The 14,435-nt window shown below is 38.8% G+C and overlaps 1 protein-coding gene across 4 annotated transcripts in view; it reads left to right on the forward strand.

The window, feature by feature from the left end:
• Positions 1-476: 476 nt before the first annotated feature.
• The window catches only part of LOC307021219 (uncharacterized protein), a 616,546-nt gene continuing 602,587 nt past the window's right edge, over positions 477-14,435 (forward strand). Inside the window, exons 1-6 of one of the 4 annotated variants that reach the window (XR_013803106.1) lie at positions 477-602; positions 905-1,008; positions 1,309-1,404; positions 4,730-5,559; positions 7,332-7,500; positions 7,702-7,840. Coding sequence is in view for 3 of the 4 variants with exons in the window: in XM_079653136.1 (XP_079509262.1) it covers positions 5,088-5,559; positions 7,332-7,500; positions 7,702-7,831 (771 nt within the window). In the remaining variant the exon portion in view is untranslated. Of the gene's footprint in view, positions 603-904; positions 1,009-1,308; positions 1,405-4,540; positions 4,591-4,729; positions 5,560-7,331; positions 7,501-7,701; positions 8,334-14,435 lie in introns of those variants that run through there. The other 3 variants (XM_079653136.1, XM_079653137.1, XM_079653138.1) reach the window with 3 other exon arrangements.

Raw genomic sequence — 14,435 nt, forward strand, 5'->3', positions numbered from 1 at the left:
AACTGTAATACATAAAACAATACAATACAGTTAAAATGACAACATGACAGTGTTAAAATCATGTTTTTTTATATTTTTTCATTCTTGAATATACTATAATATACTTACTTCTTATTTCTATTTTTTTAATACATATGTTTATTTTGAAATTGGAAATAACCCAGTACTGAGACATTTTTGGAAATTAAATGAGAATCCATAAAACAGCTGGCGTTTCGATTCTCGGGCCGCCCGGCTATTTGGAGTGGAATGCAGCCCACGGCAGACAGCCCAAACAGTAATCGAACGCGCCACTAACGGCCCGTCCACACAGCGGTAAATCTACTTTTTGAGTCTTGTATTTTTTTTAAATTGGGACAGCCTCTCGGCGGAAGTGACGCAAGTGGTCAACGAACGCAGCCTCCGAAGGAAACGGCCGCTGAACTGAGACACGCCTACTGAGCAGTAGAGTTTGTTTCTGTTATTTCATTGGACTATTTAATTATCGCGGGAGCAGCCACTTTTTGCAGGTTAACGGCTCAGTGCGCGGTCAAGTCTGTCTGCCACGGACCACGGAGCTATGTGCAGGTGCTCATGAGCGGAGGATCACATCTGTAGCACTGGTAAGCTAACCGTTTATTTTCTTCAAACTTCAATTATAACACGGTGTGTTGTCAGGACAATTCTGTTTGTGATTTATTGCATTTTGCAGTCATAGTAGTTATAACGTCTACTGACTGGGAGTTAATTTAAATAGTCTGGTAACGTTATTGAAGTATCATGCTAAAAGCTGAACTCTTTATTTTCGTTCAATTCATACTGTTGTGAAGCGGGGGGTTCGAAGCTACATCTGAGCGGGTTCAAATTGAATGGGCAGTTATATTATTATTATATTGCTAAATATGATTACCTACCGTTTTTGCAGGTTAACGGTTACGGCTCAGTGCGGGGCCAAGTCTGTCTCAAGTCTGCCTGCCACGGACCACGGAGCTGTGTGCACATGAGCGGAAGATCACATCTGTAGCACTGGTAAGCTAACCGTTTATTTTCTTCAAACTTCAATTATAACACGGTGTGTTGTCAGGACAATACTAACTTCTGTTTGTGATTGAGTGCATTTTGCAGTCATAGTTATAACGTCTACTGACCGGGAGTTAATTTAAATAGTCTGGTAACGTTATTGAAGTATCATGCTAAAAGCTGAACTCTTTATTTTCATTTAATTCATGCTGTTGTGAAGCGGGGGGTTTGAAGCTACATCTGAGCGGGTTCAAAGTTAACGGGCAGTCGTGTTAGCGTGCTAAAAATGATTACCTGCCGTATTTGCAGGTTAACGGTTACGCGGCCAAGTCGGCCTCAAATCTGCCTGCCACGGACCACGTGGAGCTGTGTGCACATGAGCGGAGGATCACATCTGTAGCACTGGTAAGCTAACCGTTGAGGGGTTATGTTCTGCATTGCATAGGAACCCCTAAAAATGATTACCTGCCGTTTTTGCAGCAAAACGCTACAGACTTTGAAGGGTTATGTGCTGCATTCTAGACGTGCATAGGAACGAACCCCAGTGTTTTTTCAAATGTGTTGGCACGAACTGCAAGCGAACATTTTGTACTTACGCATCTTTTAAAGCTCACTTTTATCGGATTCACAATGTGCCTGCAGCCACTGCTAGAGCCATTGTTACAGATTTGAAATGTGCAATTTCGTTATGTGCGCGCCAATTTCAAACACTGAAAGAACTTATATCCCACTTAAAAGATCATATAGTGGAGGGACGACCTGTGTTATGTCCAGTAACTGGTTCTACAAATACTTTCACTGTGAAATCGTCATTTACTGCTCATATGTCCAGAAAACACAGAGCATGTTCTGTTGATAGCATAAGTGACATGTACAGGGAAGCCATTTCTCCGTGTTCTGCACATGAAGATGCTTCCCAGAGCCCAAATGATGCAGCAACAAATGAAAGCACTGATTTGACACAGCATTTCAATGAGACCTATCTTAGGAATGTATGCTTATTCTACTTAAAATTGCAAGGGCAGCTCCTTCTTCCAGCTTCAACAATACAGACCATTGTCGAAGAGATGCAAAATGTGCATGAGTTGGGACAGGATTACATTACATAAACTACGTTCACTTTTAAAAGATGACATGTCTCTAACTGATGATGCTATTGCTAAAATCTGTGATTGTGTGAAGGATTCCAATCTGTTCTCAGTCTTTCACCAGGGACCACTGAGAACAACATATTCAAGAGCTCAGACATTCAAAAAGATGTTCAAATACATAGAGCCTAAAAAAGTAACTTTAGGAAATGATGAAAATATGACACAAAGGTTTGCTTACTACATACCTCTGAAACAAACAGTAAGTGGCTTATTAGAATCAGAATTTTGGAAGAATTCAATGTCACAGCAGTCATATGAAACAGACTCAGATGTTTTTGGTGACATAAGTGATGGACACAACTTTAAGTCCAACCAGTTCTTCATTGAAAATCCAGGATGCCTGAAGCTAATTCTGTACCAGGATGCTTTTGAAATTGTCAACCCCCTTGGCTCTGCTAGGAAAAAACACAAAGTTGTTGCAGTCTATCTTTCTGTGGCAAATCTACCTGCTCATGTGCGCTCTAATACTGATCACATGTCCCTGGTTTTATTGTGTGGAGAGAATGACCTAAAACAATTTGGATTTGCTAAGGTGTTCTCAGAGATGTTAGTGGATTTAAAAGATTTGGAGGAAAATGGAATAGTTACAACAGTTGGAGACATGGTCAAAGGGGCTCTGTACTGCATTGCGGGTGATAACTTGGGTTCACACGGTATTGGTGGGTTCACTGAAAACTTTAGTCGTTCAAAGTACTTTTGCAGGTACTGTGAAATCACACAAAGTGAGTTTAAGAGTGATGATCCAAATGTATGTGGGCCACAGCGCACACCCGAAGGTTACGATTCTGCTGTTGCTGATCTACAAGTTGAAGACAGTCCACACATCAAAGGCATAAAGGCAAACTCTGTCTTCAATGCTCTGACATCTTTTCATGTTTGCAAGCCAGGTCTCCGACCTTGTTTAGGCCATGACATATTTGAGGGTGTCTTATCCTACGATGTTGCACTGTACTTAAAGTATTTTATTAAGAAAAAGAAATGGTTTACATATTCACTTTTGAACCGGCGCATAAAACAGTTCAAGTACAAAGGATCTGATGCTCTCACTAAGCCCTGTGCTGTCAACTCTGACGTATTCAAGCTCTCAGGTCAAGCCATTCAGAACTGGAATTTGTTAAGATTGCTGCCTGTACTAATTGGAGACAAAGTGCAAAATCCAGAAGATGATGTGTGGCAGTTGACTCTCCAGCTTAAAGATATTGTTGATCTGATTTGTGCACAAAAGATTTTGTTGTCACAGGTAGCCTATCTTGACATTACAATCCAAGAATATTTGGAAACAAGGAAGTGTTTCTTTCCTGAGAGTCCACTAAAACCAAAGCACCATTTCATGAGACACTATCCGGCACTCATCTTGAAATTTGGCCCCTTGATTAGAGTATGGACAATGCGTTTTGAAAGTAAACACAGCTACTTCAAGAGATGTGCCAGGCATTTGAAAAACTTTAAAAACATCTGCCTAACTTTATCCGAAAGACATCAGATGTTTCAAGCATATCTTTCAGCTGGGCCAGGATGCAGTCAACTTCTGCAAGTCAAAGACAGTTGTAATTTTTACTCCAGTCTTTAGAGTGATTCAATCAAACATGCAGTGAGAGAGTTTGGCTTTTCAGAAAACAATACTAGTGTTTCCACAGACATACAGTATAAAGGTACATCATATAAAAAAGGGCTTTTCCTTGTGTCCAAAAATGACGAGTCCATGGAGTTCGGAGAACTGCTCATTATTTTAATTCAAAATGATTCAGCTGTGTATTTTGTGATGGATATACATAAAACTGACTATCATTCTGAATACCACCTGTACTCTGTGACAAAACAGAATGCAAGGTTGCAATGTGTTAACATTAACGACTTGGTAGATTTTTATCCGTTACCATAATACATTGTTAACGGGCACCAAGTCATCCCGCTGAAACACAGTGTGTTGTCAAAATAAACACGATATTGGCTACTGTGGTGTTGAAACCATTCTAACAATGCACATGTATGCTTAGGGAAAATGATAAAATACTGTTTGAAAAATATTAAAGTGACAGCAGTTTTTGTTCTGCAATGTACAGAAATAAAAAGTATACATCCTCAATCACACCCTATACTCAAATTAGAGGTTCCTCTTATCTGTATATAATGTATGTACAGTATTACTTGACTAAATGTCTAATTATCTTTGTCTTTCATTTGTAATTTTGAAAACCGAAAAGTGTCGTTCTTCCATGATTCCAGAGATGACAGACATGGAGCAAACATTTATACGCAGTGCCATCACTGAGGTCTTGCCTGACCTTCCAGAGATGACAAAAGATATTCTGGAAGAGACTTTACAATCCCTTGAGGTGGAGACCTATGAGGATTTCCAGTTTGTTAATGAAGCAGATTTTCTTGTCAGCTTTGAGGCCAATTCAAGCCAGAAAAGTCCTTGCTGCTTGGAAGCTGAGATGTATGTATACTTGTGACTATTTTAGTACAGGATGCAACCAGTGCCCAAAGTGGCCTGCATAAAAGATACATCAGAAATATAGAAACATTAAAACTGTGTTCCTCATAACTCTTTTTGTTAATATGTGTGTGTTTTGCAGGCCAGACTCCTGAATCCAGCAGCTCATCTGTTGGTGGCTCGCCAGGACCTTCTGCATCCTTGATGTCCTATTCACCCAGAAGTCTCTTCAAGACATAATAGAGGGAGACGTGATCGGGCCAGGGTATCACTCTCTGGTCAAGAAATTGCAAAATAGGATAGAGAATGTGAAGCGATCCACGACCCCAAAAATAAGAAAATGAAAGAATGGCACCGACGAGTCAGACACAGATGAAGTCCCTCCAGAACAGAGAGCAGCAATCCAGGACACTTATGGGTGCATTAAATGAGATTTAAAATTCCTGCCCCTTGGAGAGACCGAAGAGAGCCAGCAGGAGAAAAAGGAAAAACTGAGGGTGATGTCTAAGCAAACTGATGTAAATCCAGAGGAGGTCAAACTTCTAATGAAGTCAACGTTCTACACGCAGCGTAAACAAGTCAACCAGGGGACAAATATAAAATCCCTCCTGCAAGAGTGGCCGTTTTGGTTCGACGACCTTGGCATAGCAGTCCACTTCAAGGAACTCACAGGAAGTGAGCTTCAAGAAACTTTCACACGGAATTTGGATCTGAAGGGGAAACGACTCCTGAACTACATGAATACGGTTGCTGTGTACAAGAGCAAAAGGTTGCTACAGGCTTTAACCAAGTTCAAAGTGATGAGAGGAGAGCTAAGTGGTTGTTCTGAAGACGTTAAAGACATGGTCCTGCTTCTACTGTCCTACTTTGATGAGAAGGAAGACACGATGTTCTGTTATGTGGAGGACACATGCCTGGCAGGGGAAGTACAGATGGACCAAGTTCAGTTGACTCCCACCATTGTTGTGTGTGGTAAGTAAAAACGTTCACTACTTTTTTTCTGTTCTTTCTGCCACTTCTTTCTCTCTTTTCTGTCTAATTTGAGACGTTTATGTTGCACAATGTTTTTTGTTACTGTAAGCTCATAAAGGGCTAGTTTGGATGCTTATGGATACTTATCCATAGTCAGTGTATTACTTGCATGTCTTTGGAGGAACAGGCAGGAGTACGGGTACGTATGTAAAGCTGTGGATGGGTGCAGCAGCGAAACGTATTTTAGCCACCTAAAAATTCAGTTTACATGTACGTAGGCCTGTCGCGATAATCGATAAATTGACTTATCGTACGATAAATAAAAATGGACTCGATAACTTTTCTGAGCTCGATAAATTGCCGTTTACATAAAGATGTGACCAGCATTTTAGCCTGGAGCGCTGTGGCTGCCAGGCGCGCTGTGAGGGGCGGGGCTGACACACAGCCAGGTCAGGACACTCCGCGTGCACGTGCAGCAGCGTAGCAGCCAAATTAATAATATAGCGACAAGCGGGAGACAACGTGTGACTTACTCGCCGGGAATTTAAAGTGAAATGGAATTGGTTACAAAACCTAACTACACATCTCGATTCTCCGGTGTGGCAGTATTTTGGATTCAAACCAAATCAACGAGGCGAACCTACGGACTTGAATGAGCCGGGCGGTGTGTCGCATTGGTTTAAAAAAGGTAGCGACAAAAGCAGGCAATACCACGCATTTTAAACCACCTAAAACACAACCACCCCATTCCGTTTTTCCAGCTGGGAGCAAACACGGCAGCTGGAGATGGAGAGGCCCCGCCCGACAATGCAAACATGTTGTTGTTCCTTGCTCGAAAACTTAGAAAAACAGATTTGGATATGGCCTGTTGAGGCATCTGGGTCTTTGACAGTGGACTGTACACTTGACTGTTGTTTTAAGGAGGTTTTTTTTGCTTGTGAGATAATGTGTGCTCATATTTATTTATTTATTTATTTATTTATTTATATATATATATATATATATATATATATATAAGAGAGAGCTCTGTTTTCCAGCCTGACTATTTAATTTATTGTTTTGGTTGTGTGATTTAATTAATTTATTATAATTTAATTAATTTGTTTTATTTATTATATATAATTTATATATTTTAATATTATTTCACATTTCATTCGCAATGTTGAATGTTCAATAAAAAGTTATGTTTGAAAGGATGTACTTGAATTATTATTATATATTATCATTATGTCTTAAAACGGTGCCGACAATATTATCGTTTATCGCAATAATTTCCAGAAAAATTTATCGTCCAACAAAATTAATTATTGTGACAGGCCTACATGTACGCTATATTTAGAATATTGTCACAAATGTACCCTGCTGCTTCAGTCCCTATCAGAAACAGACTGTATTGTCTGACAGCAAGGTAGAGCTTTGAAAATATTCTTTAATATAGCATACACTAAGAGTAATATTGTTTTAGTTTTTTTGGTGGCTTAACTATGTCCACAGCAGTGCATTGCTTAGCTGTCTGCTGGTTCTCCTCTCTGTTTCTCCAAACTGTAGCTCCTACAACCCCCCTTCAAACAATATGAACTATCCCCTAAACTATCCCCTTTATCTCCCCTTAACCTGCAAATACACATACATACATTTTTGTATTGATGGTGAGAGCAATTTAACAGACCTTAAAATGTAATAACATATGTGCTAAAATTGTTTTGTGAAATGTTTCAGGAAGACAAGTCTTGTTTTAATTTAGTTTGAATTGTGTTTTTCTTCTTTTTTAGGACGATCATGCTATTCTTCAAAGCGATACATGCTGAGTGTGGATCGAAACATAGTACAGGACAACATCCCCTCCTTGGTTTCTGCCCTGTCCATGATGTTTGGGAGCTATTATTGCTTCAACATCGCCTACCCGTCAGAGCTGGCATCCACCCTGGAGTTTGTCCAGAGGTATGTGTTTTTTGGGATGGGTTTTATCCAACAATTTATTTTATTAAACTGCAACAAATCTAAAGCAGCTGCTTCAGTGAATTGGGGGTTAAGATAATTGTCATTTTGGCTTCAAAATAATAAGATTGATGTGAATTTTTTTGTTGTTAGGCAAGCTATTTCATTATTAATTCTGTTGTTTGTTTGTTTTTCTATTTTAAGGTGTTTTTTCTCCATCAACCCAGAGAAGGGCACCAAAGTGGAGAAGACACGCGCATCCCGTCTTCAGGTGAACCCGAGAGTCCTCAACTTGATACAGGAACTTTCGGACCATGAGTGGCGTGATGTCTGAATATGGACAGTAAGATCAATGGCATGTGGCGATGTGCCCAAGTTACAGTTTGTTTGATTGTTTAAATCGTAGTTAAAATTTGAAGTGCCTTTTTTCTAATTAAATTGTTCTTTTAACTAATTTTAAAAAATGCAATATGTAACTCTCAAAATGTCAAACTATTATTTTAAGGTCATTGTAGCCACTCTTGGGGTTTGCTGTTACAAAGTGAAGTTGCTTAAACAATCTTCGGTTGGTTTATGTGGATGTAAAAGCTCAGGACATCACTGTTGAGTGTAAAAATGTTGACGTGTTACACTCCACTGGGTGGTTTTGTTTTGTTTTTTGTTTTATAAACATTATTTCCCATAAATCATTTGTAAGTAACCTCTCAACTTTGTTCAGCTTGAAGTTTGTTTATTGTGCAGCCTTAGTTTGTATGTTTTACCAATATGTATGTTGAGAAATGACAGATGTTTTTGATCACTGCTATTATATATATAATAAATTCTTGGAAAGGCAAGTTCTTGTTGGAATTTTTTCAATTTTTAATACAGTGGCTCTTGAGGTTTATCTAGCTTTGCATTTTTAATTTTAAATGCTTAATCTGTGTACCCTGGATTACATTCTTCACATTTCTGGTAATAGTCAAACATATATATATACGAAGGCAGTGTAGTTTAAATGAAATCTTTCAATCTGACTAATGTATAGGAAAAACATTTTTTTTCCACTGAGCAATAATCCTTACAGGCGCTTTTATACTATATATTTGAGATTGTTATTCATAGAACAGTTTTTGCTGCATTTTAATTGTAATAAATACATTTTACAGAAAATTAAAATTGCAGTAGTTAGAGGTTGCTTTCACCGTAAAACTCGTCATTACTACGGCAAAATACACTAAATTATACACAACTTTTGATTACAATTTGCGGGAAAATTCAGTTAAATTACAGCATTACACTGATGCTTTTACAGTTAAACAGTGTTATTTGTTTGGTATTTTTCTGTAAAATTGAATGGGATTCAATGTACAATAGACAACAACTGCATGTAAATCTTACTGAAATAATCAGTTTAATAACAACGTGATCATGCTAATTCAGCAGAAAAGGGCTGTTGAAATTACAGATTTAAAATGTAAATTACAACTGTTTTAAACTGTAAAATATACACGTTGTTCTGTAAAGTTGTTTACAGTTTACCGTATTTTTTACATCATTATTCTGGCAACAAAGCTGCCAGGTTTTTACCGTAAAAACAACGTTTTTTTTTTTACAGAGTAGGTGTGTGTGCGTGTGTGTGTGTGTGTGTGTGTCTTTCTGTGATGTAGCTTGCTTCTAGTATGCTTGTTTATCATAGCAACTCTTTAAAAGTGCTCCCTTTCATTCAGTAGTAGCCTAGTAACAGGGTGCGGGAGAATAATCACCTTTTTTCCGCTTCCCGCATATTTCACAACTGTTCGCATATTTCGCAACTTTCCGCATATTTCGCAACTTTCCGCATATTACGCAACTTCCCGCAATTTCCCCGCATAAAATCACATAAAAACCCCGCATTTTTATCGCATAATCAAGGATTTTAGCCCGCGTTTTTCTGGAGGGTCTAGTTATAATGAAGACAACAGTGCATGTGAAGGACTGTAATACACATGTATCAGACACGCTCCCCTTGCTATAATGAAGACAACAGTTTTTAAAATGTAAAAACATTTTTTTATTTCCTATTTATATTTTTATTTTTTCACACACAAATTCAATAGTTATACTGATTGTAACATCCCCAGGACCGTCTCCAGCTTAGAATTCCCCAGATTACTGGAAATATCATGATGGAGTTTTTTCACTTCAGTCAAAATATTCATGTGTATGCTGTTTTTGACACAAAGATGCATTACATCTACAAACAGAGCATACAATGAGAGCACATGATACACTTTTGGTGTTTGTTTCATTTTTTCGGTAATGTTACAGAATGTTTCGGAAAATGAAGATTCCAGGACCACTTTAAATGTTTCGTTTACAATACTATTACTATACATGAAAGCAAAAATAAAACACATTTTCATTTTGCTTTGGTTGTTTAATTGAAAACACAACATTCACCCCATTTTCAGAAAAACATATTACATTTTACCAAGTTAATGTCGTAGTGCATACATGGTAATAGACTTAACGATTTGCACTGCTGCTTCTCTCCGCCTTTCATTTACAGTGATCGGTTTATCGTTCAATTCACATTGCCCAAGTAGATGTTTAGGGGTCTCTTGGAAGTAAACGAATGCATTTTTTATATCAGATAAATGCATTAACATCACTTGCAAATTCTCTATCCTTTCACCCGCAACGATTATAATCTGCTTTGCTTGTTCTTCGGTTTCACCATTATTAGCTCTGAATGTAATCCTTTCTGGGGCTTCTTGTGCTTCTTGTGGTCTGTTGAATACCTGGCATAGGATTTGTTTAGCTGTAAGGACAGGTACCATATAATTGTCTTCAAAAGCTTTGTCTATGTCGTCACACGTTTTGGCATATCCTTCGATGTAATGGCAACCGACACTAGAATAGAGATCCTCCAACAGTCTTTTAATACATGCTCTGGCACTGTCGCCAATTTGGGCAATTCCGTAGTATCGTGCTTTTTCTCTCATTATATTGAAGCAAAGCTCTGCCATTGCTTTTGGTATTTGTTCAACACATTCGCAGCAGTCGGTTAGCGGTAGCTGATCTATAAGATTATTATGAACCGGTAATGGGTCTACAACACCATCCTCTATAGTTAGTTGACATTTCTTCACTTTGTTCCTTTTTCTTTTCACCTTCCTTCTTTTTGTCTTTTTCGTTTTCCGTCCTATGGTCCCTTTTCTTTTCATTCGCATTCTGCGTTTGCTTTTCATTTTTCTTCTCCTTTTCATTTTGCTTTTTCTTTTTCTTCGGTTTTCTTTACTTTTGCTTTACTTATCTGCTAAATGTCGTTTGCGATCTTGGCGAGTGGTATGAGATATATTGTTTCTATAGAGGTTTTCTATAATACCATCTTTTAAAGAAAGATATTCTTCATATGTCATGTTATCATAGTCCTCTTTTGTTCTAAAGACCTTACATGGATATGATATAGAGGAGAGCTCTTCTTCGGGAACATCCTCTCCCCTACTTTGTAACATCCATTCATTAAGCCCATATCCGTTAAAAAAAAAAAAAAAACATGATATGCAGAAAGAGCATGAGCAGCATACAAGCATTTACCACATGGCAGTACAATGTAGCAGCTATGATATATAAAGTGCAAGATAAGATAAAAAGCGCTACATAAAAGTGCAAGAGGAGATACCCCTGTGTTAAAGTGCATTTGTTTAGCGGTGATTACACGTCTGTTTGTTGCTCAACCATTCTTTAAGTTGACCTTTAAAACTTTTGAGAGTGGGACAATCCCGTATCTCAGCTGGGGGGCTATTCCACAATGAGCTGCCTTTAATGGAGAGGACATTTTGTCCAAAGGTGGTCCGTCTGTGGTGGACTTCACAGTCTCCTCGGGTTTCTGACCTAGTGCTGCGTCCAGTGTGTTTTCTGTGGATGAATTCCCCCAAGGGGAGGGGGGCCAGCCCATGTAAATATTATTTAAAAAAAACATACTTTTAAAAGACTTAAAATTGTCAAACACTCAAGAAATTGTGATTTTCAAGGATGGTACAGTGGTGGTATGACTGTGGCTTTCTGTCAAACACCTGGATAGCTCTCTTGAACAGCTGTTCTATGGGTTTCAGGTGTGTGTGGCACAAGCAAACGACCAGTTTGTAAAACAGTATTCAATGTGGGATAGAATCATACAGTGGAGGTATGACTTTGCAGCATTGACAGTTAAGAAAAGGTCTCATTTGTTTAAAATGTTGCAAGTTGAATTTAATGGTATTGGATACTTTCTGGATATGTTTCTTAAAAAGTCAAGTGCGAGTCCAATATGACACTCCCTGTTCAAGATACTTGCACTGGGAGACTAGTTCTATTTCTGCTCCATTTAAAAATACATTGGATCCTTCGATTTTGATTGATCGTTTACTGAACATCGTTGTTTGCATCAACATGCATACTGTTTTTGTTGTACTCATACTGTCAATACGTAGATTGTGTTATATAGCTTTAGATAGAATGTTTTTTCTTCCTCTTTGCATAATTTGCATCCACAATCCTTTGCCAGTAGGTGTTTCCACAGTCCTTGCGGTTTTCCAATTGTTCAACTAATTGGGAGCTACTGTAAGCTATTTGTATTTGCATTTTAGCACATTACTTCCTTCAGTGATTCAGAAAGTATTGTGTTTGGGCTTTTTATTGTGAAAGGGAGAACACTACTCAGAACCAGACATCATTTCATAGAGAAAGCAAGTTGCTAATGCTAATGTCGTCTTTATTTTACATCCATTACAAATTTGTGCAATCAACTACTTCATTATGATAAGTTGTCTACAGCCACTTTTACAGACACTGTGTTTTAGAGAGAACCCCTCCCCCCTCTGTCTAGTGAAAAGATGGCAGGAAGGGGGGGGGGGAGGAGGCTCACGCACACGCACACGCACACACACCAAAAGGCCTGACAGCCATAGTAAGAGGAAAGTGTGACAGTAAGGGAGTGTGTGTAAACTAACTTAATCAACATTTTTTGACTAGGAAGGCAAAAGGTGCTTTCTTTGTTCTGATCAGCCCCAATCTGCATACTCTGTCTGAATACATTGAGAGTTACTTTTGACTCTAACAGTGTTCCACTGGAGTCATAGCTTTCTGAACTTATTTCTTAGCAGCAATTCGGTTTATTTTTAATGGCCTACGCGAATCTTGGCTTTTTTTTTTCTCTTGCCAAGATACTTTTGGACACACTTTGAGGTATGCAAAGCCTTAAAACTAGAACACTGATGGCTGGCTTACGCTGCAAACTTCATCGCCTTTTAACAAGAGAGTAAGTATATAAAACTTTATTTTGTATATTTTACACATCAGCAGAAACAGAGAGCGATGGCATTGAAAATATGTACATACACATTACAAACATGTAGATAGTAGACAAAAACTCAAAATAATTTCCCAGCCTTTCTGTGTTCCGATCAGCTCTGAATCCGCATATTTTGGTCTGGATATATTGACACCCCAGAGTCTCCTCTCAACCCCCTCCTACCTGCTTTTTCTATACTTTTACAGCCTCAGCCGACTGCAGGACCTTGGGTGTTAAGAGACAGGAGTCTTCATCTCCATGTGAAGACATCCGTGACTGATTCACTCACACACACACACACACACACACACACACACACACACACACACACACACACACACACACACACACACACACACACACACACACACACACACACACACACACACACACACACACACACACACACACACACACACACACACACACACACACACACACACCTCCTTGGGAGGGCATCAGTGAAGGTCCCCACACCCGCACACACACTTGGGGTCGGGCCCACCTGTCACTTTTTATGCATACTAATGTGATTGAAACATTTTTTATTCTACACCATAAGGCGCAACAGTGGGGGCTTTTCACACCTGTGAATACACATCACCCCCCTCCTATCGACGGATCTCACACCTACTTGGGATATCACACCTACTTGAGATCTCACACCTCGATCAAAGGGGAGGCGGGACTTAGCTCATTTGCATAATGGGGGAGGTGTGACCTGTCACTTTTTTATGCATACTAATGAGACGAAAGCGGGATGAATATACCTACTATTGAATTCAATGGAGAGAGAAAACGTATCTTTTGATCCCGTTTGAATTGTGCCACGAACTACACATATGATGTTTGTCAATCTTAAACAATCATTTCCATGTCAAAAAAGTCACATTTTGTCGTAAAACTGTTGAAATATAAGACTATGAAAAATACGCGACTACAAATCCCAAATCCCATTCTGGGTCGCGTATGTGATGTCACAGGCGATAATGCTCCAATTGGTTGCGACTCGTAATTAAAGCGAAGAAGAAGGTTTCATAACTGATTTATTCCCTCCAATAAATATAAGAGATTGCTCCAATAAATTTACTTTTACAAGATGCCTGTGTGCTTTGTACCATGTTGTAATCACAAAAGTGATAATACCACTTGCTCGTTCTATCGCTTCCCATCTGATGAAAGGACCAGGAGTCGCTGGATCAGACATATCAGGTAATATCATAGGTAATATACATGTTGTGCATGGAACATAGTCAAGTTAGCTACCTAGCTAGTAGCGACGAGTAGCGAGCACGTTAGTTAGCATTACATTACTTAGCCTTGTCATTTTTAGTAGCCTTACCATGAAGTTATTATTTTATTACATGAAGTACACCAAAATGTTAAACAGTAAGAGTAGTCATCATGGTAAGTATTTCGTGAAACATTTGAAGAGTAGCCTAATGCGCCCTCCACCGGGTGCTAAGGAAGCAGTTCAGGGAGAGTCGAAGGAAGGCAGGCAGGCAGGGAGCTTTGCATGACATTCTTCTGGACATGTGTCATTGTGATGACAGTGAAGGTGAGTCAATCTGTTTGTTGGAAAGACAGTAGTTGAGTGATTACTGAGAGAAAATTATTAAAAGAGATAATTATTCAGTGTTGT

The sequence above is a fragment of the Notothenia rossii genome, assembly GCF_949606895.1.
Source record: "Notothenia rossii genome assembly, chromosome: 1".
NCBI classification, from domain to species: Eukaryota; Metazoa; Chordata; class Actinopteri; order Perciformes; family Nototheniidae; genus Notothenia; species Notothenia rossii.